The 23,621-nt window shown below is 38.2% G+C and overlaps 2 protein-coding genes across 12 annotated transcripts in view; one reads left to right on the forward strand and one right to left on the reverse strand.

The window, feature by feature from the left end:
- CC2D2A (coiled-coil and C2 domain containing 2A) overlaps positions 1-13,443 on the forward strand; it is a 70,145-nt gene extending 56,702 nt beyond the window's left edge. For 8 of the 10 annotated variants that reach the window (XM_030015629.2, XM_041124648.1, XM_030015589.2 and 5 more), the window contains 9 exons: positions 1,785-1,805; positions 2,903-3,106; positions 3,579-3,668; positions 4,478-4,591; positions 6,066-6,200; positions 8,450-8,572; positions 9,226-9,284; positions 9,734-9,911; positions 10,978-13,443. In XM_030015629.2, the coding sequence (XP_029871489.1) occupies positions 1,785-1,805; positions 2,903-3,106; positions 3,579-3,668; positions 4,478-4,591; positions 6,066-6,200; positions 8,450-8,572; positions 9,226-9,284; positions 9,734-9,911; positions 10,978-11,166 (1,113 nt within the window). In that variant the 3' untranslated portion in view covers positions 11,167-13,443. The remainder of the gene's footprint in view (positions 1-1,784; positions 1,806-2,902; positions 3,107-3,578; positions 3,669-4,477; positions 4,592-6,065; positions 6,201-8,449; positions 8,573-9,225; positions 9,285-9,733; positions 9,912-10,977) is intronic. The other 2 variants (XM_030015610.2, XM_030015619.2) reach the window with 1 other exon arrangement.
- Positions 13,444-13,567: 124 nt separating this feature from the next.
- The window catches only part of FBXL5 (F-box and leucine rich repeat protein 5), a 37,459-nt gene continuing 27,405 nt past the window's right edge, over positions 13,568-23,621 (reverse strand). For both annotated transcript variants that reach the window (XM_030015696.1, XM_041124661.1), the window contains exons 10-11: positions 21,997-22,145; positions 13,568-14,211 (exon numbers count right to left, since the gene is read on the reverse strand). In XM_030015696.1, coding sequence (XP_029871556.1) covers positions 14,135-14,211; positions 21,997-22,145 — 226 coding nt within the window. In that variant the 3' untranslated portion in view covers positions 13,568-14,134. The remainder of the gene's footprint in view (positions 14,212-21,996; positions 22,146-23,621) is intronic.

Below are 23,621 nucleotides of genomic sequence, written 5' to 3' on the forward strand. Positions count from 1 at the left end.
TCTCATGCAGTACTGTGGGAATTATTACAATTTAGTAATGTTGATAATAAAGAAAATTAATAAAGCGCATTCATAGATGCCTTTTAAGGTTAATTAGTTTGAATGATACGATTATTACTAGGACTTGAAACCGTAAATATGAACTTAACAGCCCTGAGGCACCTTTAATAGATGAGACCTTATTCAAGAGTTTCATAGTCTTAATCTTCACACACAGTAATTAGTTGCTGGGAAAAACAATGTACTGAATTTGTAAGGAAACAGATCTCAGTTTATAGAAAGACCTGTCTCTAGTACTGTTTCAAAAGAAAAATCATGGAAATTCAAATAAGGGGTGAGATTATTGTAAAATATTATGGACTATATGTTGCAAATCTTGACTTTTTTAAATAATGAGCAAATGTTCAGAATTTCTTGCATAGATGCTTAGTTATCAACAGGTTATGTATTGTATTAATGCTTAGTAAAATCGTGCAGTTTGCTAGCTATATTTAGAATTGATTTGAACACTTCAGAGGGAAAAAACAGCTTAAAGTCATAGATATTTCTGACATAAGTTGTCTTTCATTTCAAGTATGACGGTAGGAGCTAACTGCCCCTTGCCAAAACTCAGACAATAAAGAACTAGAAAGAGACTGAAGTACCTTCCATTCAGCAAAGAATCACAGCACAGTAAATCACAACACAGGAAATTAGTCCTGTTCTAAGTAGCAAGAAATACTACATGTCAAAGCTTCTCCTCACAGGGAGCCACACTGAGAAGACAAGGGGCAGTGGGTACAAGTTGCACCAGGAGAGGTTTTATCTCAGTATAAGAAAGAAATTCTTTACAGGGAGAACAATCATTCACTCAGTCTCCCCAGTGACATGGCAGAGTCCCCATCACTGGAGGTTTTCAAGATGCGATGGGACAGGGTACTAGATAATCTCATCTGGGCTCCCTTTCCCACAAAATGTTGGACCAGATGGTCTTTCGAGGTCCCTTCCAACCTGGCTGTTCTATGATTCCATGAAAGCTAAACTGTACCAAAAAGTATGCATTACCACTGAAGTGCATTGAAAGTAAAACCAGGAATAAGGAAAATGTTGCTGAGGTAAGAAAACTATTGGTACAGAAGATCTGTTTTCTAAAATCTGAGGAACAGTGGAAAAAACAGTTGTGACTAATAAATCAGTAGGAGTTTTGCCAGATTTTTGTTCACTCTTTGCATTAGAGATTTTTCTAAATCTTATAAAAATGTTACTTAGCAGCAGATGATTTGTTTACCTTGGATACTAAGCCAAACCAAATTGTTTCTTTAGCAAACATTGTATGGGATATTCAAATAATCCATTTTTTTCAAAGCAATATAAATAGAAAACAATAAAATATAATTTCATGTTAGATGAAACTACGTAAAGCAGGACCAAATTCATTAAGAGACTGTTCTATTTTAGGTGGTATGTATCTAATGAAATCTGTACATAAAAACATTACTAAAGTGACATATGCGTGTATTCTAACCATGACTAGGTAAGTTATAATTCTGTGCTGCAACTCCCCAAATGTAACACATACACTTATTATAGAAAGTGTTTGGCGTAAAATGACAAAAACTAACTAAATATTTTTGCCATCCTTTGTTCCTATTCCTAGCCATTCCTGCTGTAGTTAAGTCATTTGAAATATTTGTGTACTGATTTAGGATGCTAAGCTTAATTTTAGTTTAATTTTACAATACCTTTTTTGTTTCTTTACCTATTTTTCCTCTCTTTCCTGCTGTCCTTCCTGCATCTCTATATAGATGAACGAAATGCTTAAGAAGGTATAATATTAATAAATGAAATCAGTTGAGAGATTTCTGTTGTTCCCTGTTTAAGACTTAGCTTGGTTTTGTGCCGTTCAGCAATCTTTTTGCACTTTGCATTACTTGACTCTGATATAGTAGTTGTTTATTTGTCAGTAATATTTGCACTGAATTACTAAATTTAAATTTACAAAGTGCCAAAGGCTGTACATTTCGGCTGTTAATTATGGTTGAGAAGAATCACCACTGTATGCCTTCTCTGCTGACCTGAAGGTCTAGCTACAGGGCAGTGCCCAGCTGTTCCCCCTCTGGTTAGTTTGAGAAGAAGGATACAAACAACAAAAAGTGGTTTATATTGAACAAAAATATTATGAAGTATGAGCTTTAATTCTCAGCACCACTAGAAATATAGAAGGGATTCTAAGTAGATGAAAAAAATACTTTGACTGATCCTAATACCTGTAAAAGATGACATTTTAGGTGACATATGAGCAAATAATTGTTGTTGTTATATAATTAATAAGTGCTTTTGAGTCCTAGATTTGCTTCTACAAAATCTCATCTAAAAGCCCTGAAATTTTAGGCAAGTCTGAATTATAAGGATTCCTCTAAAAATTACTTGGACCTTCTCTGCAAATATTTTGGCATTGTGCAGGGTTGCCATATTATTATTTATATAAAATTTACTGGGATTTGTGCATAACCTTAGTTGTGGTTTTAATGGAATGTTATGTGAATAGCATGTAGGATTAGTACCTAACCATAATTGTTTACCTGTGAATTAATATGTGGTGTTACGTACTCATCCCTGTAGTTTTGCTTGGCCATAACTTTCACTACATATTTCAGTGCTTTAATAAAGCCAGCTTATAGGTACAGGTCATTATGTGCATTCATAAGTAAATGCAAATTGCCTGATTTTCCATTACCTTGACTTTCTTACATGTCTGTGAGCCAAAGTATATACTACAAGGGAAGTTCAAAATGCTATTAGGAAAGAATTTTACACTCCTTTTATGCTCCTGTAAATGGTGAAATAAGGCCGAATATAGTAAAGACTTAAGCCCAAACTATAAATAAAACTATTTTTGTATAAATTGTACTGTCTTTTGAAGTTTGATACCCAAGAAGAGGAGAAATTGCTCCAGGCAGCAGCAAAGTATGAAGCTGAATGTACATCAAAGTTTCCAAGCCGCAAATGCCTAACAACTGTAATTGACCTCAATGGGAAAACGGTTTTTATTACCAGATATATCAAACCTCTGAATCCACCACAGGAGCTTCTTGATGCCATCCCAAATAGTTCTCAAACAGCAGCAGTAAGTACTTAGAAAAGATAGTGAAGTTTCTGGGATACAGATTTCAGAATGTGTGTGTTCACATGTGCGCATGCACGTTGCACGTAGGCACATACCTTTTTTTATATGTCTGCTGTATAGCTACGCTTTTTGTAAAGGAAAAATGAGAGGTACAAAATAAAGTAGTAATGACTGTGTGTGATATGCAGTAAGTCTGTCTATAATGATGCTGGAAGAGGATATTTGTCTTTGGAAAAACATAGGTATATTGATGAGTATTGTCCTTTAAAAGACAAACCTCAATGGGAGTAAATCATCAGTCTTTGATATATGTTCTAAAATGAGCTAGCTGCTAATGTAACGAGGTTACTCAGTGTTTTGTCATTGATATCTGTGGAAACAGCACTATGCTTCACATCTGGCATAACAATACTATTGTTAGATCAGTGTCGTGAATTGAAACTGTGAATTGCTCTGTTTTGGTTTTTTGCAGGAATTGGTGGGTCGATATGTTGCTTTGATTCCTTTTCTGCCAGATAGTGTGTCATTTGCTGGAATTTGTGATTTATGGAGTACATCCGATGTAAGCAATGCATTAAGCAGAAGTTCTTTATCCTCTTGAATGTAACATCCTAGCAGCCCCAGCTTTCTGGGGGAGATTGTACTAGATGAGCTCCTGAGGTCCCTTCAGCACTAAATTATTCTGTGATTCTATTATTGTGAGGACTGTTTTTCTTTATCAGCTGTTTATTTCAAAGAATGAGGACCAAAGCTTGAGAAAAGTTGCTCATCCTGACACAAGCCAAAATTTTTCTCTTTGATAGGTTGTAATTGAGTGACCCTAAGAATGCTTAGGGCTTTAAGCTTTTTCTGTTTGTTTTCAGTTATAAAACAATCCAAAATGGCTAGTCATGCACAAGTGAAAGGATGCTGACTGGTGGAGACTTTAAAACTAGACTTAAAATTGATCATTGTAGTTCTAAGGAACTACAGAAAAAACATTGCATGTAATGTCAGCAATAATGGGATATTTAGCCTTCTCTGTCACACACAAATAAACCCTGTCATCTATAGAATAATAACAGATATTAAGTTAATCATAGATTATGTTTTTACCATCTCAGAACTTTTCTGCAAAATTCAGAATAACTCAAAAGACAAAAGCCCTGGTTCTTGTAAAATTTCAGATCTGCATCATGGATTTTCACAGCATTCACTTTTCATCCTGCATGTTGAAGCAGTGCCTAATTAACAATAAAGATCAATTGCAAAGATGTGAGAGAACTCTTTTGCTTCAGAAGTGTTAAGAAATATTATTAAATGTTGTAAGTTGAAAACACCATTGATAACTGCATAGAAAGACTTTTTTTTTTTTTTTTGTACCTCAATTAGCAATTTCTTTATCTTCTGGCGGGAGATGAGGAAGAACATGCTGTGCTCTTGTGTAATTATTTTCTTGGTATGGGGAAAAAAGCCTGGCTTATCATTGGAAATGCTATTCCTGAGGTAAGAGGATTTTTTCATTTGGTCTGACTATTAACTTTTATTCTGTGAAGTCTTTGGTTCCCACCAATGGATAGAATCATTTCTTGGTGGCATGTTTTTCCAGGAAGTTATCTAAACATTGGTGCTGCTGAAATGATTCTTTTCAGAAAGGGGGGGGGAAGTTGAAAGTATATCATAGTATAAATATTGTCTGGGTTTTTTTTTTTTCCTGGACCCATGTTTCCACACTTAATCTGGTAGTAGCTGTCATCCTCATAGTACACTACCAAGCATCTGTATAAGTTTGTATAAATGGTGTGTCCAGGACAAAGGTAATGGAGACAGTCCATTCACAGTGTCTCAGTCGTGAATACACAGACTGTGATGGAGTTTGGGTGGGATTGGGTCAAGGTTGAGATGTTTAAGGGCTTGCCAGGGATTCTTACTGGTATGTACACATCCCTTGATTCTTTCTCCAGCTGATGGCAAAGCTGCAGCAAGAGAAATGATAGATTTGTTCAGGCTTGATAAGTGAATCTTCATCTGCCTTATGTAATACAGGCAGGTTAGGCAGTCTGCTTTGCCTTGGACTGTGAACCCACTGTGGCAGCAATCCGGCTTAGATGGGCTAAGGACTAAAATATTTAGAATCTTTTACCCCCTAGGAGTTGCATTTCTTCTCAGGGAAGCACTCACATTTGCAAGTAACCAATACTGCTCTTTTGAAAAGAGATGGTAAGACTGTTTATAATGCAACTTTCCAACATTAGTATCTGAAGCATATGTGAAAGTTTTGCTGAACAGAATTTTGGTAAAAATTCTTCAGCACAGTCTGAGATACTGCAGTGGCAGGAACAGGTACTCAGGTATATTCCTTCCACTCAAAATCTGATGGAGATGGTAGTCCTTAATAAAGCATTCAGCTTACACATGCTGTAAGGAGGGGGATTATTCCAGGTATTTCAAGGTGCCTGGAAAATGTGGGAGATAACAAGAAAATAGAAGAGCAGGTTAGGGATTTGTGATAGAGAGCTGGGAAATTCCTTATGTGCCTGTTATGAGGGAAGGCTGACGGATGAGACACAAAGTGTGCTGCCTGGGCGGCAGTCCTTCAACTCAGAGATTGCCCGTGGATGAGAGTTGTGGCAGTAACCAAGCAGGACATGCTGATGCCAAAGTGGCATACATTAAGCATTCCTGTATATGGAATTTCGTATCAGTTCATAGCTGAACCAAGATGACTTTAAGAATCTGTATTTTAAGAATGGCTCAGGGCTGTGTACGTCTAACACTTTTCTGCCACGTAACAGAGAACACTTTATTATGTAAATGTTAGTTGTTGAATAGTAATGAACCTGTAACTTCTTCCAACCAGTTTGCCCCCAAAAGTACTATTAATCTCAATAGTAAAAACTTAATATTCCACACAATGCAAAGCATACTGTCTTCATAGCCAGTTTTAAAACATCTTTCTCATACTTTTTTTTCTTCCTAGGGACCAACTGCATATGTATTAACTTTGGAACAAAGTCAATATGCAATTTGGAATCCCAGTACTGGATGTTTTTATGGGCAGTATGATACCTTCTGCCCCTTACAAAATGTGTACTGTCTGATCGGCTGTGATAATGTAAGTGTACCTAGTCTTGATACATTTCTATACATGTAAGAGTTGATATTTTTCTTGACTTTATGCATCATTTGTTCATCAATGTAACTATATTTATGCTGTCTCATTATTAGTGATTTCATTCAATCTTAAGTAGGTTTTTCAGCTACTTTTAAACACTTAAGAGATTTTTTTTTTTAATCAGCATTTAGGTGGATCAAGACATATGTTCATATAATTTTCATTACTGAGTTTTACTTCAATGTTTCCCAACTTGGATAACCTAAGTTTACCACTGCTTAGCTGAGGAATAGTAATTCAGCAAAGCTAATAGTTTGCAGGTGAAATGTAACTGAAAAATGAAAAATAAACCATATTGGAAGGAGTCACTTGAGTTGCATATGTAATGGTGGGCACAGCCCTGAATGGTTCAACGTGCAAAACACAGAGCTGGCACTACAAGGCACAAAACCTGTATTGATTTTCTGCCTGACATCAAGTCCTCCTGTTTATTTGCTTTAAAATACAAGTAACACTAGTGCATGTTCACAATATATTATTCATTGTGTGGCTAGAAACTCTCTGAGAGATAGCAGTGGGGGAGAGAAGACCTTGTAAGAGCTGCACAGCTTAGGGCAGGTGAACCGAAGACCACGGAACGGGGCAGAGCTGAGCCTGTGTCGGGAGGGACAGAAACCCTTGGCAGTCTCCTGCCAGCAGCATTCCCCAACTTGGGTAGAAGCAAACCCTCACAGCTTCTGGGGACACAAACAGGGACATGACAGCTAGGTAGAAAGATGTGTGGAAGTCTGAAACTGAGGAAACACAAGGTGAGTTTAAAAGAAAGAACCCTAGGGTTTATTTGTACAAAAACTGGGTGTTGAGTTTAGAAGTTTGCTCCTTAGTTTTTTGGAAACACTGTCAGGGAACAGTGAGTCAGGCTTCCATTGTGCACCAAAATATAGCAAACATTTGCTTTTATTTTCTGTATTGAGAACATACCTGGAGAAGTTGTTTGCAAGTGTCATGTGTTATAACTTTTGTTCTGTTTTTCAACCTTCTGGGGTTTTATTCTAAACACAGATTATGATTTTGTATTCTAAAGCATATTTATTTTAAGTGTCAGTTCTGTCTTTCATTGAAAGTGTTCTGGGGAGTGGTTGAGTTGGTTTGGGGTTTGTGATTTTTTTTAAGTACTAAACCTAACAGTTAAGAAAAATGTATCTATCTTAATTGTTAATTCCTGGAAGAAGCAACTAAGGACTTCAGCACTGATAACCTGATCAGCTAACCTTGAACCACAGAGCTCAACAACATCTTTCAAGGCAACTAATTCCAATCTACATGTGACTGAGCAGGTGTGCTGCCAGCAGACCAATACCACTTCATACCTAACCAGGAAAAACACAGTTATGGTGTGTTATATAGGCTGTACACAGAACCATCAGTTACAAAAGGTTACATATTAATTAGTAGATTTACATATTAGTTATTGGTACATTTTGCAGCCTTAGCAGTAGTTATTTAAGGTTGTTTTGAGCAAGAAGCCTACAATGCTTGCATGCTTCAGCCTAGGCTCAAACATAGACCAAATTGAATATCTGTAAAGAATTGGTATGCAAGACATGGGTTCCCCTTGATGACAAAATGTACACAGGAGCTGTGCGAGTCTGCAATATCTACTTACATTCAGCATCATAAGCTTGAGAGAGCAATGGTGCAGCAGGCTATTAGGCATCACAGCCACAGCTGCACTGTGCTGGGCCAGTGGAAGAATTTACTCAGAATTCAGAAGAGACTTGTGTAGCAACTGAGAGGGGTGGAAATGCAGCCCAGGACAGTGGAAGAAATTTTGGAGTATACTGTAACCCAGTACTATGTGACGCTGAAGTAATAGTAAAGGCAGAAAGTGTCTGAAAGCATAAAAACTGCCACAGTGCACAGCAGATGAGGCTTTGAAAAGGAAATACTGGAGAAAAAGATTCAGCAGGAAGAGTTGCCAACTGCAGACAGTAATTCTGTTCGTACACTGGTCTTAGTCCATACTCTGAAGCACAAGACATGACAGACCAGCAGCATCCCTTCTGATGCAAGAATGCGGAAGTTGCACATCACCTCTGACTATACAAGATTGCCTTCTTTCATGTGAACTCATACTGGCAATTGCTATGAGGACATCAAGATTATAGTATTTTATTGCCACATAAGTGGAATGTGTTCCATAGCTGTGATTATATGCTTAAAGTTAAAACAAACCTGCTTTCTTGCAGATTTGGTTTAATATGCAAGAATATGATTCCCCAATAAGGATAAATTTTGATATCAGCAAACCAAAACTTTGGAAGTCTTTCTTTTCAAGAAGGTTGCCATACCCTGGTCTCCACAGCATTCAGGTATTAATGGATCTATTACCAACTTGATTTGAGGGGTTGAGAGGTCACAGACTTAATATAAAGAAGCAGAGACTAGGTTCTTCAGAATTCTGTGGTTAAGTGTATTTATGTAACAGCATTGGGTTTTAAAAACATTTTCCCAGGCACTCCTTAAAAAAAAAAAAAAAAAAGGGCCAGCAGGAATACTGCAAAGTATTTGGTTTTATACAGAATGAATGCACAGCTGTTGTCCTCTAACTATCCATGTAAGATCTCAGGACAACAGTAAGGTAAATGGGATGACAAATCTTTAACACAAACATATCTAAAGTAGTAGCTTGGTATTATAAAGAAAATGTCAACTTTTGTCTTACAGCTAGGAAGGCATTATTTCAAGCTGTACATGCATCCTTAGTAAACAAACAGGAATTTCTCTACAGTTTATCAAAGGTATAAGCAGTTGAAGTTTACTGGAAAAAAAAAAAACCAACCAAACCAGTGTAACATTAACTAGATGTTTGTGTGTATTTATCATATCTCTACTAAATAATAGATTATTTTAGCATAATTGTGAACTCACTTGAGTACCATCAAGGCAGTAACTCCTGTAGTTATTGTTGTATAGCTAGAAGAGATTGTACATTTTAACATTTAATTGTTTTATTTATTGCTAGCCCGAAGAATTAGTTTATCAGCATGCAGACAAGGCTGCTGCAGTGGAACTACAGGGCAGGTAATTCTACCTCCAAAGCAAACGCTGTCACTGCTGATCACTAGAGCATATTCATACCTAGGTCCTAAAAACCTGCTTGGAATGCTAAGAACTGAAAATGGCCTAAAAAAAAAAAAAATCAGAAGCTGTAGTTCACAGGGCTTTTTTTTAATTCTCTCTCTTTAATAGAGATTGCCAGATACAACTGATCAATTACTGCTGCACGGTTCCCTAATAAGCAAAATGCCGTAGAGGTTGTACACTAAAAAGGGTTGTAAGCCCCTGGCCTCCCATTCTGTTACTGAACATGCACAGCACCATACAGTTACGTTGGCATTGCTTTTCTGTGCTTTTAGGTAGCAGTAAATTTAACTGAGGTAATTTGCGTTCCCCATAATCTGTACTAAGTGTGATCAGTTAAGATGTCCAGTAAATACTAGAATTGTAATAATTAGTCTATTTTATTGCAGGATTGAAAAAATATTAAAAGAGAAGATTATGGAATGGAGACCACGGCACCTAACTCGTTGGAACAGATACTGTACCTCTACCCTGCGTAACTTTTTGCCACTGCTAGAACAAAACCAAGGCAAAGACATAGAAGATGACCATCAGGCAGAGCTGCAAAAACAGCTAGGAGATTACAGGGTACAGTTGTGAATATATATGGCTTGTGCACAGAAGTAGGAATCTAAATCCCTAGGATTTATTATCACTACTCTGTCCTAGGTTATTCATTTCCTCTACTACCAAAAATCAGAGATGCTTTTATACAAAAGATAAACCAATGTAGTATTTACAGAGTGAAGGAGTGATGATCTATTTTATTTCATTTGTAGATGTTGAAGATAAAAACTTTCTGTTGAATGTAAAGATAAGAATGTAGAGATAAATTGGCTGCACTGTTCTTGGATTATTGCTGTACTGCAACAGTCACTACCTCTCACACATAAATACAAGTGCAGTCTCCTAGCACTGGATGCTTATGGGTTGATTGGTGCATTAGCTCTCAAGTCTGGTCAGCAAGAACCTGGCACTAGTGCCAAGTAGCACTACACTCAGTCTACTTACAGGTGCAGAAGCCCACACGACAACATGCTTTACTTCCGTTTTCTACTCATTGCTCTGCTCTTTAAAAGACAGAAGAAAATGTACTTAAGAATTCACTGCAGCCACAGGTGTACCCATGCATTCTTCCTCCAGGCTGTTCTAAAGGTTAGGTCCTTCTGGTCTTCATGTAAAACACATGGTGACAATACTGTACAAAACTCTGGCAATTTTCAAAATGAGTTGAGGTTTCAGTTCCTGTTGGACCTGAAATGTATTATGGGCAGGAGACATGTGCCACCTCAAAGCCCCAGCCAGTGCAGACAGAAGAACACAATGAATTAAAACCAGTTAAGAGGCAGAAAAGCAGCAATTATGCTGTATGTGTTCATTAATGTAACTTTATTCTAGTGGATTTCTAAACATCTTCACTTCAAACTTAACCCAGACTAAAGGGGAAAAATGGCAGAAGCTTGCCTGATGTATATGAAATAGGGAGGTGGTATTAAAATACAAAATAGGCTTTTTTATTGCATCTTCTCAGGCCACCAATAGAAAAGATAAAATTTACATGCACAGTAAAACAGATTTTTAAAACTGAGTATTTATTCAGGTGCCTTTACCTTTTCTTCTTACCTTTGTGTTTTTTCTTCTTTCCTTCTCCCAGGTCTCTGGATTTCCTATTCACATGCCATTTTCTGAAGTCAGACCTTTAATAGAAGCTGTACACAGCATGGGAGTTCATACCATTGATGTTTCCAATGTTGAATTTGCTCTAGCTGTGTATATTCATGCTTATCCCCAAAATGTTCTCTCTGTATGGATTTATGTTGCTTCACTTGTTCGAAATAGGTAGTATAGACCAGTCAGAATACCTCAAGAAATTTGCTTATGTAGGGGTAAAAATAACAGATTTCTCACACTGCTGATTTGAGCTATCCCAAGTATTTTAAAAATCAAATGAGAGCCTGATTGTTAGTAGCTACAAACACATGAGCTTTATTCACCCTACAACCACTGAAGATGCTACTTATTACTGCTAAGGAAGAGACTGACAGCTTAAAACTCCAGTACTGATAGGTGATTTTTATACAGTATTTTACAGCTCCCAGTGGGACATGACACTCTTAAAAGCATAACACATGCCCACATATAGTGACACTTCAGAGTAAAATGGTAGTTTAAGCCACCTCCTTTTCAGGTGAAACTTAGTCTTCAAGGCATGATTCTAGGAACCATGTTTTTAGCTAGTCAGTTTATTTTATCTACAGACCTCTTCAAAGACAGTGGCAAATACAAATAGTTAAGAGTTTTCCAGTACCCGAGTTCCTGAATGAAGATCAGGATTGTTTACTCATGAATAAATTTCATGCACCAAAGAGCCAGTGAAGGCCATACTTCAATTTTTAAGAGGCTGCATCATCTGCTACTTCATACTTAGTGTCTGTATAATGCCAGCACCATTTAGAGGTATAAGACAACATTTTCTTTAGAAGTTAAAGTATTTAGTAAATATTTATACCAAAACATAAGTGGAAGATCATTCGTTTTATACAAGAATTTGATTAAATTACTTTGGAGTATGAAATCCTTATCTGCAAGTTACCCTAGTAGAAGATTATCAAAGAATAGTTAACAAAAATCAGGTTCGCTTATTAGTATGTTAAGTAGTGGCGTTAACTGTTAATACTGATACAAATATATATCCTTCTCCTGCAGTTGCCTTGCTAATCAAACTGTTCCAAGTGAAAATGATGGTGGGTTGAGCTTAGGAAAAATGTTCATCAGAACATATCAAAGTTAAGACTGTTCTTGAGCTTAACCCCAAACTAGATTCAGTTTACCTAATAAATACTAGACACAAAATCTTTGGTTTAGAGCCTGGGGTTGCTGCCACAGGTTCCCCTCCATAAACCTCCAGCAGAAAGGAGTAGCTACACTGTCATCACATGATGCTTTGCTGAACAACATTGATGACATCTCCCAAGTTTAGTCCAACTCCCCTTCAGAGAAGGCTGAAGAAGAAACATGGTGTAAGTGAACAGAATCTTCTGCAGCTGATGCAGGCCTCAGCTGTGTCTCTACCAATCTCCACAGAAAAGACCACCTAGCAGCAAGGAGGAGGACCTCTAGCTGCACCTTTCCAGCCTCAGAAACAAGAGTTCCACAACGAGGACAGATGCAAGAAAGCCCACCATGTACCTTGTTACTATTCTCATCTTACCTCAGTCAGCATTGCACAAATGGCCATATATCCACTCTAACCCTTGGGCACCAAAGTAAATTTAATGTAGCTGACTTGAAGCAACAGCTGCTGGAATAATGGTAGCCTTTTATACCTCTTCTGTAGGCTTCTAACTGAGCACTGTATGTTCTGCTTCTAGCCCATGTTCAGCTGTTAACCATGAACAGCCAACACTGCAGCAACTCTACATTCACTAGTATTTTTCTTACCTTACTACTCTTCAGTATTAGTGGGAGCAAGATGGTATCAAAACTTGCAGTTTATTGTAATCTCCAGGTACACCTGCAAACTGACCTCCCAGACACCAAGAATCCTGAAAGCTACATATGTCACCATGACTGCTGTCCTAAATAAATACTACTCAAAAGAATTTATCCAATTAGTAAAACAGGTAAAAATTACTGACATATTGTCAGCCTTCAAAATTAGGCAGGATGGGGGAAAAAAAAACCTGTCTGCCTTCTACAAAGGCTGCCACCTACCCCTCCTCTGCCCAAGAGAAAAACCACCTGCAACTATGCCACTTAGGAGCAGGTGGCCATTAAAGTTTGCAACTTAACATGGGCTACAATACTTACTTCTCTTGCAATGGGCTCTTCCCCATACTGCCCACACACACACTTGTGCAGTACTCATACATTACTCATCTCTCTTCCTAGCACAGGTTTCACTCAGCCCAACAATGGATTCTCTGCCTACCTGCTAGTCTCTACTGTTTGATGAGGGCTCTTTTTAAAAATCAAAGCAACAGGGAAAACGTACTGTTGTCTTCCACACATTTCACATTAATGAAAACAGACTTCCTTGGAAGCCATTTCAAAAATGCATCTTAACACAGTCATGGGAAGGAAAAAAAAAAAAACAAACCCCAAACAAAACAAAACACCCCCACACACTGCAAGGTTCACAGCTCTGCAACCACAACACCCATCCACCCAATCTCTGCAGCCTACTGGCATGGTATGGCTGGGTATTATGCCTTAAAAGCATATATATTCAACTGCTACATACATTTATTGGTGGGAATGTTTTATTTGAGTACATCTTTCAAGCCCAAATACAAAACCAAATGCAAAAGGAAGGTGTGAATTTCCCTAATTTTGCAATATAAAGAATGACTTGAGGATGAGAGGAAAGGGGAAGAAACAAGGCTCCTAAAGATGTATAATTGTTACCCAAATGCAAACAGTACGCTTCAGATTCTCTGCAGAGCTTTATATTGTACTTACGGATTCAAAATAAAAAACCATTCACTTAACACAAAATAATCCAGTAAAGTATATTTAAGTGCCAAACTTGGAAGAAAGTGGCATAAAAAAAAAATCTGAATGTTTTTCCCATCTTCCCCAAATTAAGTAAAACAAAACCCAACACCCTTCAAACCAAATGAGATTGTGAGATTGTTACAACACTGTACAGTACACTCATAATTAAGATTCTGAAGTTGTGGGCAGGGTCAGGCTAGTATAACAAATCTCACTCCAAGGATTGTTAACACAAGATGCAAACTGTAAGTAAAGTGCATGAAAGGAAGCCTGCTGAGCTAAATGAAGTAGACTGAAAGATCAGAAGTCAGCGGTCATTCGCCAGAGCGGCAGCAGGCCCGAAAACCACACTGCAAATTCTGGCATCCACTGGCGGTTTCAGCATGAGGACCTGCACAAAAACAGAACAAATGTGAAAAGAAGAAAAGGCCATTTACTTAGATTCAGAATTCTCATAACCTGGTAGTTCATAAAACTTCTCTTTTTTTAATACACTGAAGTGCTTTCAGCACTGTGAAGTCTGAAACACTGCCAGTACTATCACAATATAAAAACCTCAGTTGGAACAGTTATTTTTCAAGATATTTTTGCTCCAATAGCTTAGTCCCTTGAAGATAACACATTCAAAATGACACAGATGTATGATGAGCAACACTAAATAAGCAAGTTTAAGCAAGCTCTCACAGCTAGCTTTCAGAATTGAGGTATATTTTCACAATGCATATTTAACTCCCATTTTTCAAATTCAGTTGATGACTTCATGGCATTACCAAAGAAATCATAATGTCCAAAACTACTTCTACCATAATGGAAACAGTTTTTTAGTCTGGAAGGTTTTTTCTCTGTGACATTTCATGGTTGGCTAGGCCTCACATATGCTGACTGGAAATTCAAAAACTAAAGAGAAAATCACCTTTAGTATCACTGCAGTTATCAGAAGCTGTAAGGCTAAAAACTAGCCATTCAAAAAGAGAAAGTTGTGAGCACTGACAGTACAAACCAACACTAATTCAACCCACCTCCACTTACCTTTGCTTACTGTTATCCCTTTAATTTGAAACGTTAAATGATCATGAGATAAGAAACTATTAGATTTATTAGTACAGGATTTTATTTCCTGTAGCCATATGCCTTCTTTAGAGATGTAAACATTTACATAGAAGTTGGCTGAACTCTGGCACCCCACGTAAATTGGAAGTGAGTTGCCAAGTTAACGAAAACAAGCTGGTAAAGACCTAACCAGGACAACCCAAATTTCCCCCCTTTGTATTTGATACAAATCAAAGAGTAATTAAGGTGGTTTTAATACATTTAGAAAAGACTAGCAAAATCATGTAATGAACTAGGGCACCATGCTATGTCTGGCTTTTTTTTTTTTCCCCTTGAACAGTACTTTAAAGTCATAATTCAATTAATTTCCAAGAACCTGGTGTCTGGAAATCAGCTTTCTGCTTCATGCCACACACCAATGAGGAATATTCTACAAGGTAATTAAGTTCACATGCATGAGACTGAATAAAACAAACCTGAAGCTATAATAAAGGACAATGGTTACAGTATGCAAAATAGTAAACTTTTCATTTGTCAATAAACTCATTTTCCTTTTTAAATCTTTTTATTCACCTGAACTAAATTTTGATCCTCCAAGTGACTTACGAGCTAGAGTTTGAAAGCTTCTTCATAAGTCCTTTAAAAAGGAGACTCGGTGCTTCTGAATAGCTGGTTTAGCAGAGCATGTTCTGTGCAGCAGCATTTTCCAAGTCGTAGCTGACCTTCCTCATCATTGCCACAGCTAAGCAGCACATCAGTAATTTTGAAGCAACTGTCACAATTCTAGTAAAATGCTTGTTGACAAAACGTATAGAGCCCCAACATCCCAAGGAAGGGAATACTCTGTATACTTCAATATTGTTTTCCATCTTTTTCTTGCTCGTTTTAAGAATGTTCTTCCTTATGCTCATAACTGGAACATAAACACTGCCCTTCTAGGTCTGACCAATTGTCTATCTAACACTACCTTCATCACTGGCAACAGCAAGTGTTATCTAGGGAGACAATATAAGCCTATTCTGCATATCTTTTATGTTTAACCTCTTTTTAAACCTGCTGGTACTTCTTCCACAATTCCCCACAGGACAAAGTTCACTACATTGTGCATCTGCTTTGAATCAATTGCCTACCTTCTTCATCTACTGTCGCTAAGCTCTAATACTGCAGAATTTGGCGAGTTACTGCTGCACATTCACCTCATCTACTGCTTTCCCAGTTCTGTTAAGTCATCCCCCTTCACCCTTCTCATTCCCAGATTGAAACATTCCAGCCTTTTGAGTGCCTCCTTGCAAGACAGCTGCTCAGCTCCCTAATTCTTTTTAGTAGACCTCTTCTGTGTCTTCTGTAACTCCACTACATACACTCCTCAAGATGGGGAGACCAAAACCACAGGCAGTGCTCCAAATGTGAGTGCCCCAAGGCTTCCAGGACCGTGCAGCAACACCCTCTATCTTGTTCTGAACACCCTGATGATGCATAACATTGGTGGCTTTTTTGGCTGCTGCTGCGAACAGGAAAGATCTCAGAATTAGCACCGACACCTCTCTGAAATCATTGTCTCCATGTTGCAACTGCCAGGTCTGAATTCAGTTTCATGCAATAACAGTTTGATTATACCCAACCACACAGACATATAACCATACATACAGCTATACTGAAGCTCGTAAGAAGTCCTTCTGGAAATCTTCAGCACCAGTATCGTTGCTTGAGGCTGCTCAGTACCACCCAAGAACTTGGAAATTACTGTGTGCATTTCTTATACCACAAGAGCAATGGAAATGCTGAATAAGACTGATCACAGCACAGAACTCTTGCGGGCAGAATGGGGAGGGAGATGTTACCTCCCAGATTCCTGTCCATCCTGAACAGTGACCATTAAGCCCGGCCCTTTCTTCCTATCTTTTAATTAGCTTTCAGTTTTTAAATTTAAACCAGTCTTATAGCAACTTAGAAGCTATAGCAAAAACTTCTAAGTAAACTGCATCGTCTGAAAAGCTTATAGGTTCATTTCCTAATTTATTAGGCACTGAATTACAAATGGCATTAACCACATCACAGTGAAAATCCACCCTTCTTCCTATGCTGCATTTCTTGTCCCATGTCTAGTCCTCATACCATCACTAACTTTCCCTTATAGCCTCTGATAAAGAACTCTGATGAAATGAAATACTCGGGGTTCAAACCACATCTCCTGAAATCTGCCACCCTGTATTCTTTCTTAGCATATAAAGGCAATTCCCATGATTTGGAGGGTATTTTATGCTCTTACTGCAACAGGGTAGGAAGTGTCATTAATGGTTGTTTTAACAGTAAGGCTATTCGATGATAACTCATTTCATTTATGTTTTGACATGTCAATTGCTGTCCTCCATCACAGGTCATTTATCTCCTCTATAAATTCCCTAGCCCTCCTTTGCTTGTTCTTTTTACATTTGATACAGATAGCAAAATTCAAGTGCCTTTGCTTTTGACAGCCACAGAGACTGTTTTTGTTTTCCTAGCTTTATTTACTAAAACTGACTTTTGGCTACATCTCTTTGGCTTCCTAATCTCCGCTTTCCCTAGTCTTTGCTACTGACCTCATTTGGATGGGACTTTGTTTTCAAACTATCTCTGCTTAAGTTCAAATAGCCTCTTTAATCTTGCCAAAAAACACTCTCTCCTGTTTCCTTTGGACCCTATATACAAGGTCTCCAATTCATCTCACCTCACTGACACACCAGGTTAAGCAATACGGTAACTGTATACGGTTCCTTTTGTATTGCCCAGTGAGCAAGATGGTCATTTCAGGTCTTACAGTGGGGCTGAATCACTTTCAGAAGGGTCCCTCTCTTTCTACTGACTGTGAAGACTTAAGTGCTAGCAGCAAAGTGCCTAAATTAAACATGTTTGGGGCTGGTTCATCTGGGAGGGCAAAGTTAATCAGATTCTTGTCCAACCTGCCACAGTCTACATTACTGGTTCAGTTACCTCTAAACCGGATTGTTGTAATGGTCTCTACATTCACATCTGATTACTCTCAGATGCTTCAGGTGACCCAGAACAGAGGTCTGTTTACTCACGATGAACAGCTGTGTTTTCAAATGAAGTACATATAAACACATCTTGCAACATGAGGAAGAAGCACAGCTATTTGGTTACTCCATTTTGTTACATGTACTAGTGAAACAAAAACTAGCCAAAGTTTCCTAGAATTTCCTAAAGAAGTTAGGCATTTCACCAAGAATACACAACAACCCAGACCAAGACCACGGTGAAAGAACCACTCCAACCAGGACAACTGGCTGCCACCACCACCCCTCTTTAGCCACTTGTTCTAGCTCTTGCCTGTGCAGCAGAAACAGTCATGTGGTCTATAGGAAGATGGATCCCTGACCCACCTAGGAAGGGGGGGGGGGGGGGGGGGGGGGGGGGGGGGGGGGGGGGGGAGAGAAGAAAAAAAAAAAAAAGAGGGTGCTTTCAGCTCCCCCAGTTCTTGACTGAGTTTACCAAGTAGCCACAGAAAGACTAGTGCTGGCCCCAGGAAGGCAGTAAGAATGAGCTGGGAGGATGACAAAGGAGGGAAGGAAAGAGTTCTTTTTCACAGCCACCACCAGTGAGAGGCTCCATCATCAATGCTGCATACCGTATTGGATGGTAATGTAGCAAAAGTAATACATCGCAATGGAATTACCAAAAAAGTGATCAAATTAAGCATTAGCTTTAAAAAATATATAAAGGCAATATTAAATTCAAATCTGAGTTTACCAAGTGCTACTCTCTATCAGCCTTTGGTGAAGTTACACTTACAGACCTTTATGAGAGCACCTTGGTTATCTGTAGAACTTAGACTTCAAGAGTTTGGTCTCCTAATAACAATGCATGCCCATATAAATCTGCACACAGGAGTCCATAAAGCCTAACAAATTGCAAAGCCTTGGCTCCATTGCTGAAAGACAGATCAAACTATGACCAATGAACTTCTAAATGCCAGAAGAATAGAGTGAATCATCAGAATCACCACAACTTTATTTCATTAATGCCCTATTTCTTTAATTACAGCACCTGAGGACTACATCATTAAAAATACTCTAGAAACTGAATCATACTTAAAAGCTGCAAAGAGCTACTACTGCAGAAATTAGGGAGCCCCATTTTTCTAATCCTGAAGCTGACAGTACTCCAGGCTTTAAAACTGAGAATATAGTAAGGAGATTGAACACAGCTGGACAAAACAGCCTATGGGGGAATATAAACTTCTAAGTGGCAAGAGGTAATTCAAACATTAAACTATTCTTACTGAGTCCAGTGTGATCGACAACCAAATGCGTTTTAGACATTAAAAAAAATCGGCAATTAGAAGTGGTGTATACTGACGGATTTGTTTTCAGCTGCAGCTAAGGGTTATCTAACTCCAAGTCTCCAGTGTTGAGCAAAACACAGGCAGAGATCCTAAACATTAGTATGCAAACCAAGAACTGAAGTCGTACTAACAGTAAACAGAAAATAAATTTGGAAGTGTGTGCAAATTCATGGTCTCTGCTCATAAAAACTGCAGTATATTACTGCTGTGCAACAGTATTCTGTGACTGAGACCCAACTGAGTCTGTCTAACCACAGCCGCTCCACCTTTTTAGTTTTAGTCTACTAAAAAGGTAGAGTAGCTATGGTTAGACCAGCACTTGCAATGAAAATCTGAAAACTGCGAACAAACATGCCTACCAAACAAGTCCGGCAAGCCCTCCACAAAGAAAATCCAGTGAAGCTCCGTATAAGCACCCCCATTAGGCTCAGTGTTTATAGGAAAAACCAATCTGAAAATAGGCTGTAGGTGAAAGCAAAGCCCGTATTTATCAACAGATGACAAAATGGTATCTTTATTATTCAAAGATGGCTAAATTCCATGCTGTTGGCTCCATTTTTTGTTCTGCAAGACTGACGTGTTTTCCAACATGATCCCAGAACATATCTCCTTCCCCAAAAATAATCCCTGATAAGCTGGTGGGCAAAGAAAATTATGAAATTATTCTCTACATGCTTACAGATCAGTAATCTTTGTGCAGCAGTTAATTATACAATCTATATATGTGCGAAGAAACATAAACGGCTTCAGATATGGATTGATTTAAATGAAACGGCTATTGCTTTCCCTACAGTTACTTTAGAAATACCAAATGATAAAGAAATAGTTCAAGCTGTCACAGAAATCCTGCTGCCCACAGAGTGAACTAAGGTATTAGTTTCACACTGAATAGCCCTATCCCAATGAAGTTTGAATGAAAATACAAAGAACAGTACCCAGATAAAACTATGGGAGATTCAGTTATAAAAGGTTATTTCCTATTTCAAAATTTGGCTTAGGACACCCCTTTAAAGTTTTTATCGACTTCCTTCTTAAAGAAAACAGCCACAAACTTCTGAGATGCTACTATTTCTCAATAGATGTCAGAAGTCAGACCATTACAGCCTTATTCTCCTGTTGATTTCTTTCTACAGGAGTAACTGTTCATACAAAGGCATGCGTGATACTTTACAGAACCAAGCAGAGCTTATAGGCTCACGGCTTCCAGCAGGCAGTAAAAGGAAGGAAATAAACAGGAAGAGGATCAGGACAACTTTACAGAGTAATTCCAAAAAAGTATTCTGTTTGAATATAAATAATTTCTTGAGGATATTATGGAACAGCCAAGCTTTAAAGTGGTACACTCACAGAAGAGATTCTGGCTTTGTAAACTAATACTAAGACAACATAGTGTATTTTAGGGACACAAAGATAAACAGAAATGTCTGAAGACAAACAGAACATCAAGGCTGGTATTACTGACAGAAGCGAAGACAGAGGAAAAATAGTACGGAATCAGATGTAAAAGAAAAAGGCTTTTCACTGGTCTTTGAAGACATCTTTAAACTCAACACAATGCAGGAAGGAGAGTCAGTGAAGGATTTTAAAAAAGGAATATCAAAGTTCTCAGGTTGAAATGCTAGAAGATTGTTAAAAGCTGTAGTCTGGATGGAATGGAAGGAAGTAACAAAAAGCAAGTCTCGAAAAAAAACCAGCAGTGTCAAAAAAGTGCATAACGTAGTGCAAAAATTATGGAAGCAAAATATGATTTAATACTTTCACTTCTAATATTAGGATCCAATCCAAGTGCATCATCTTATATCAATTTCAATGGATTGAATACCCAAACGTCAGTACAGATTTACTTGTAGTACCAAAGCTCTGGCATCCTGTACCCCTGCTGTGGCTACATCTCAATATAGATGCAAATTATTGAGCTGAATACCATGAACTACCAGGGAATATGATTTTGTTTTACACACAATTAGCTCTTATAATCCTGTGAACTCAGTTATTTTCCTCCTTTTCCTTCCCCTTCTGTTGCACTTACCTGTTTTAAATTCACACATAGAATACAAGTCACATTGTGGTTCCCATCTCTAATGCTATGAATGCTTACTGGACCTAACATAATAGACTGAATTCCAGTGCGGTGAACACTGAAAAGACTTACACCATAAATGTATTTTATGCATTTATCTAGATCCTTCTCCAGCTTAGATCCATCCCTAAGTTACTGACTGAAGCAAAACCAGAAAAACTAAATTACATTTTCCATAAGGACACGTGATCCATATAGGATCAAAAATACCCTATACCAAAACTACTGCAATATGGGAGGTTTGCATGGCAAAACACAAGCCATTCCTTTCCTAAAATTCACCACTTTGGTACCAATCTAATAAGGCCTCTGTCTGAAGTTACGACCATAAAGAAAACATACAATTACATGCTTTACAGGGAAGATACAGAGAGGGCAAGTGAGTATTAGCTATATGGACACTTACTTTCTAGCCCCTATTACTTAGGCTAAACTAAATTATGAGATAAATGGATTAAAAATGCTTTCTTAGGTAATACAAAACTGTACTAGTGTCAAGCAAAAAAAACCAAAAGAACAAATGAGGAAAAAACTGACTTAACAGTTGTCATTTCATAATTAATCTGTGAAAATGAGTGCTACACAGCTAAGGAAAAAAAAAAAAAATAGGGGTTTGGTGGTTCTTTTTGTTTTGCTTTAAAAAGTGTCCTTAAAGCAAACATCGCTCCCCAGAAAAGCATCACGTCTTCATAAAAAGACATTACCGTTAATGTTGTCACAGTAGTAAAAGTGTTCGTCATTTAGAGAAGGGCATGCAGAAACTAAATCCTGCAGGCCTGCACCAGTTACAGTGAGACAACCCGAGAGATTAAGGTGTTCCAAATGCGGCAGTCCTCCTCCCAAAGTCAATGCCCTGTTAACAGACAGAAGAGAGGTGTTAAGAGCCCACACAGTGTAGACTGACAAGTACTCCACTATGTTGCCAAGTCACAGACTTAACTGCATCTCATAACAAAAAAACACACCTCTAATAAACCATGTAGTTTTAAATCTGGCAGTTCCATGCCCTGTAAAGGGAGTCACCCCTGAAGCTGCATAACAGACCTGTAAAATGAACTGAAACTAACAATTCCTTCTGACAGACTTAAATGGTAAATCACTTTGTTTATGAATGACTCCAGAGATGACCAAGTATTTCAAAGAACTTCCAAGACATTCTTCTCCAAAACACCACTGATTCTGGCAACTCCTCCAAGGTGATGTATATTCCTCAACTCACCCTGAAAACATGACATTCCCAAGTTTGGTATATTACGCTTCCAGAAGTTTGACTGTCTTGTATTTTTTTGTTGTTGTTGTTAAAATTATTTTGGAGTCCAAATTTGTATTTTCCTAGGACTGACAGCAGAGCCTCTCTACGCCAACACACCATCTTATTACTCAATTAGATTCTCTGTTTTTCCTCTGAGTGCACAAGTTTGCTGAAGCAACAGCCTCATGCATGTATCACACCTGAGCAATCACTCCATGTTAGTCTGCTTGCTTCTCTGTGAGCTCACAGGGCAATCACAAACATCACATTCTTCTCTGAGAAACATCACATTGCCTTCTCTGTGCTCACATTCAATCACAAACAAGCTCACCCTCCCTGAAAAAAACCACCAGGTTTGAATCACCAAGCTGCAGATTCAAGCCAGGACATAAAACTGAAAATGCCTTCAGAGCATCACTACCACTTTCTCCTGTCAGCAGGCAGAAGTATAATTGTTGACCACAAAACCAGCTAACAACCTTTCAATGAAATGAACTGGCAAGTGTTTCTGTTAGGTTTCATTCTCCTTCCTCAGGGCCTCAAACTATTCTGGTGAGTTCAAGAAGCACTTGTTGCAGCACACTCTCAGCTCTTAAATACTGTCTTTTATCCAAAAAGCACCAGTGGGAAACCAGCACCACAACTAAACCCTTCCCATGACTCAGTGACCAAAACTCCCTTCGGTCCTAGATTACTGAGTCATGGGGGGAAAAAAAAAAAAAAAAAAAAAAGACCAGTAACATGCAAACTACACACAGCATGACCTAATCAGCACCTAAAGGAAACTCAGCAGTACCAGTCCACTCTAACACTTGAAGAGCAACAAGCTCAAACACAAAGCACAGCTATCTGAAGCTTACTCTGAGCAAAACTAACACTGGTGAGTGAAAGTGTCCGAACCTCCACTACAGGAGACATTTGAACAGCTGGTACTTCTGAACATTAAATGGGGATGAAGTCTCCAGAGAGACAAATCAATGCCAGCAGTGCCTCACACTATTTCTCAGCTGACTACAGCATACAGTACAGGTAGGCATGAAGTCTTCGCACTCCAGGAACCTTTAATTAGCCCTAAGT

The sequence above is a fragment of the Aquila chrysaetos genome, chromosome 1, assembly GCF_900496995.4.
Source record: "Aquila chrysaetos chrysaetos chromosome 1, bAquChr1.4, whole genome shotgun sequence".
In the NCBI taxonomy this organism is placed as follows: Eukaryota; Metazoa; Chordata; class Aves; order Accipitriformes; family Accipitridae; genus Aquila; species Aquila chrysaetos.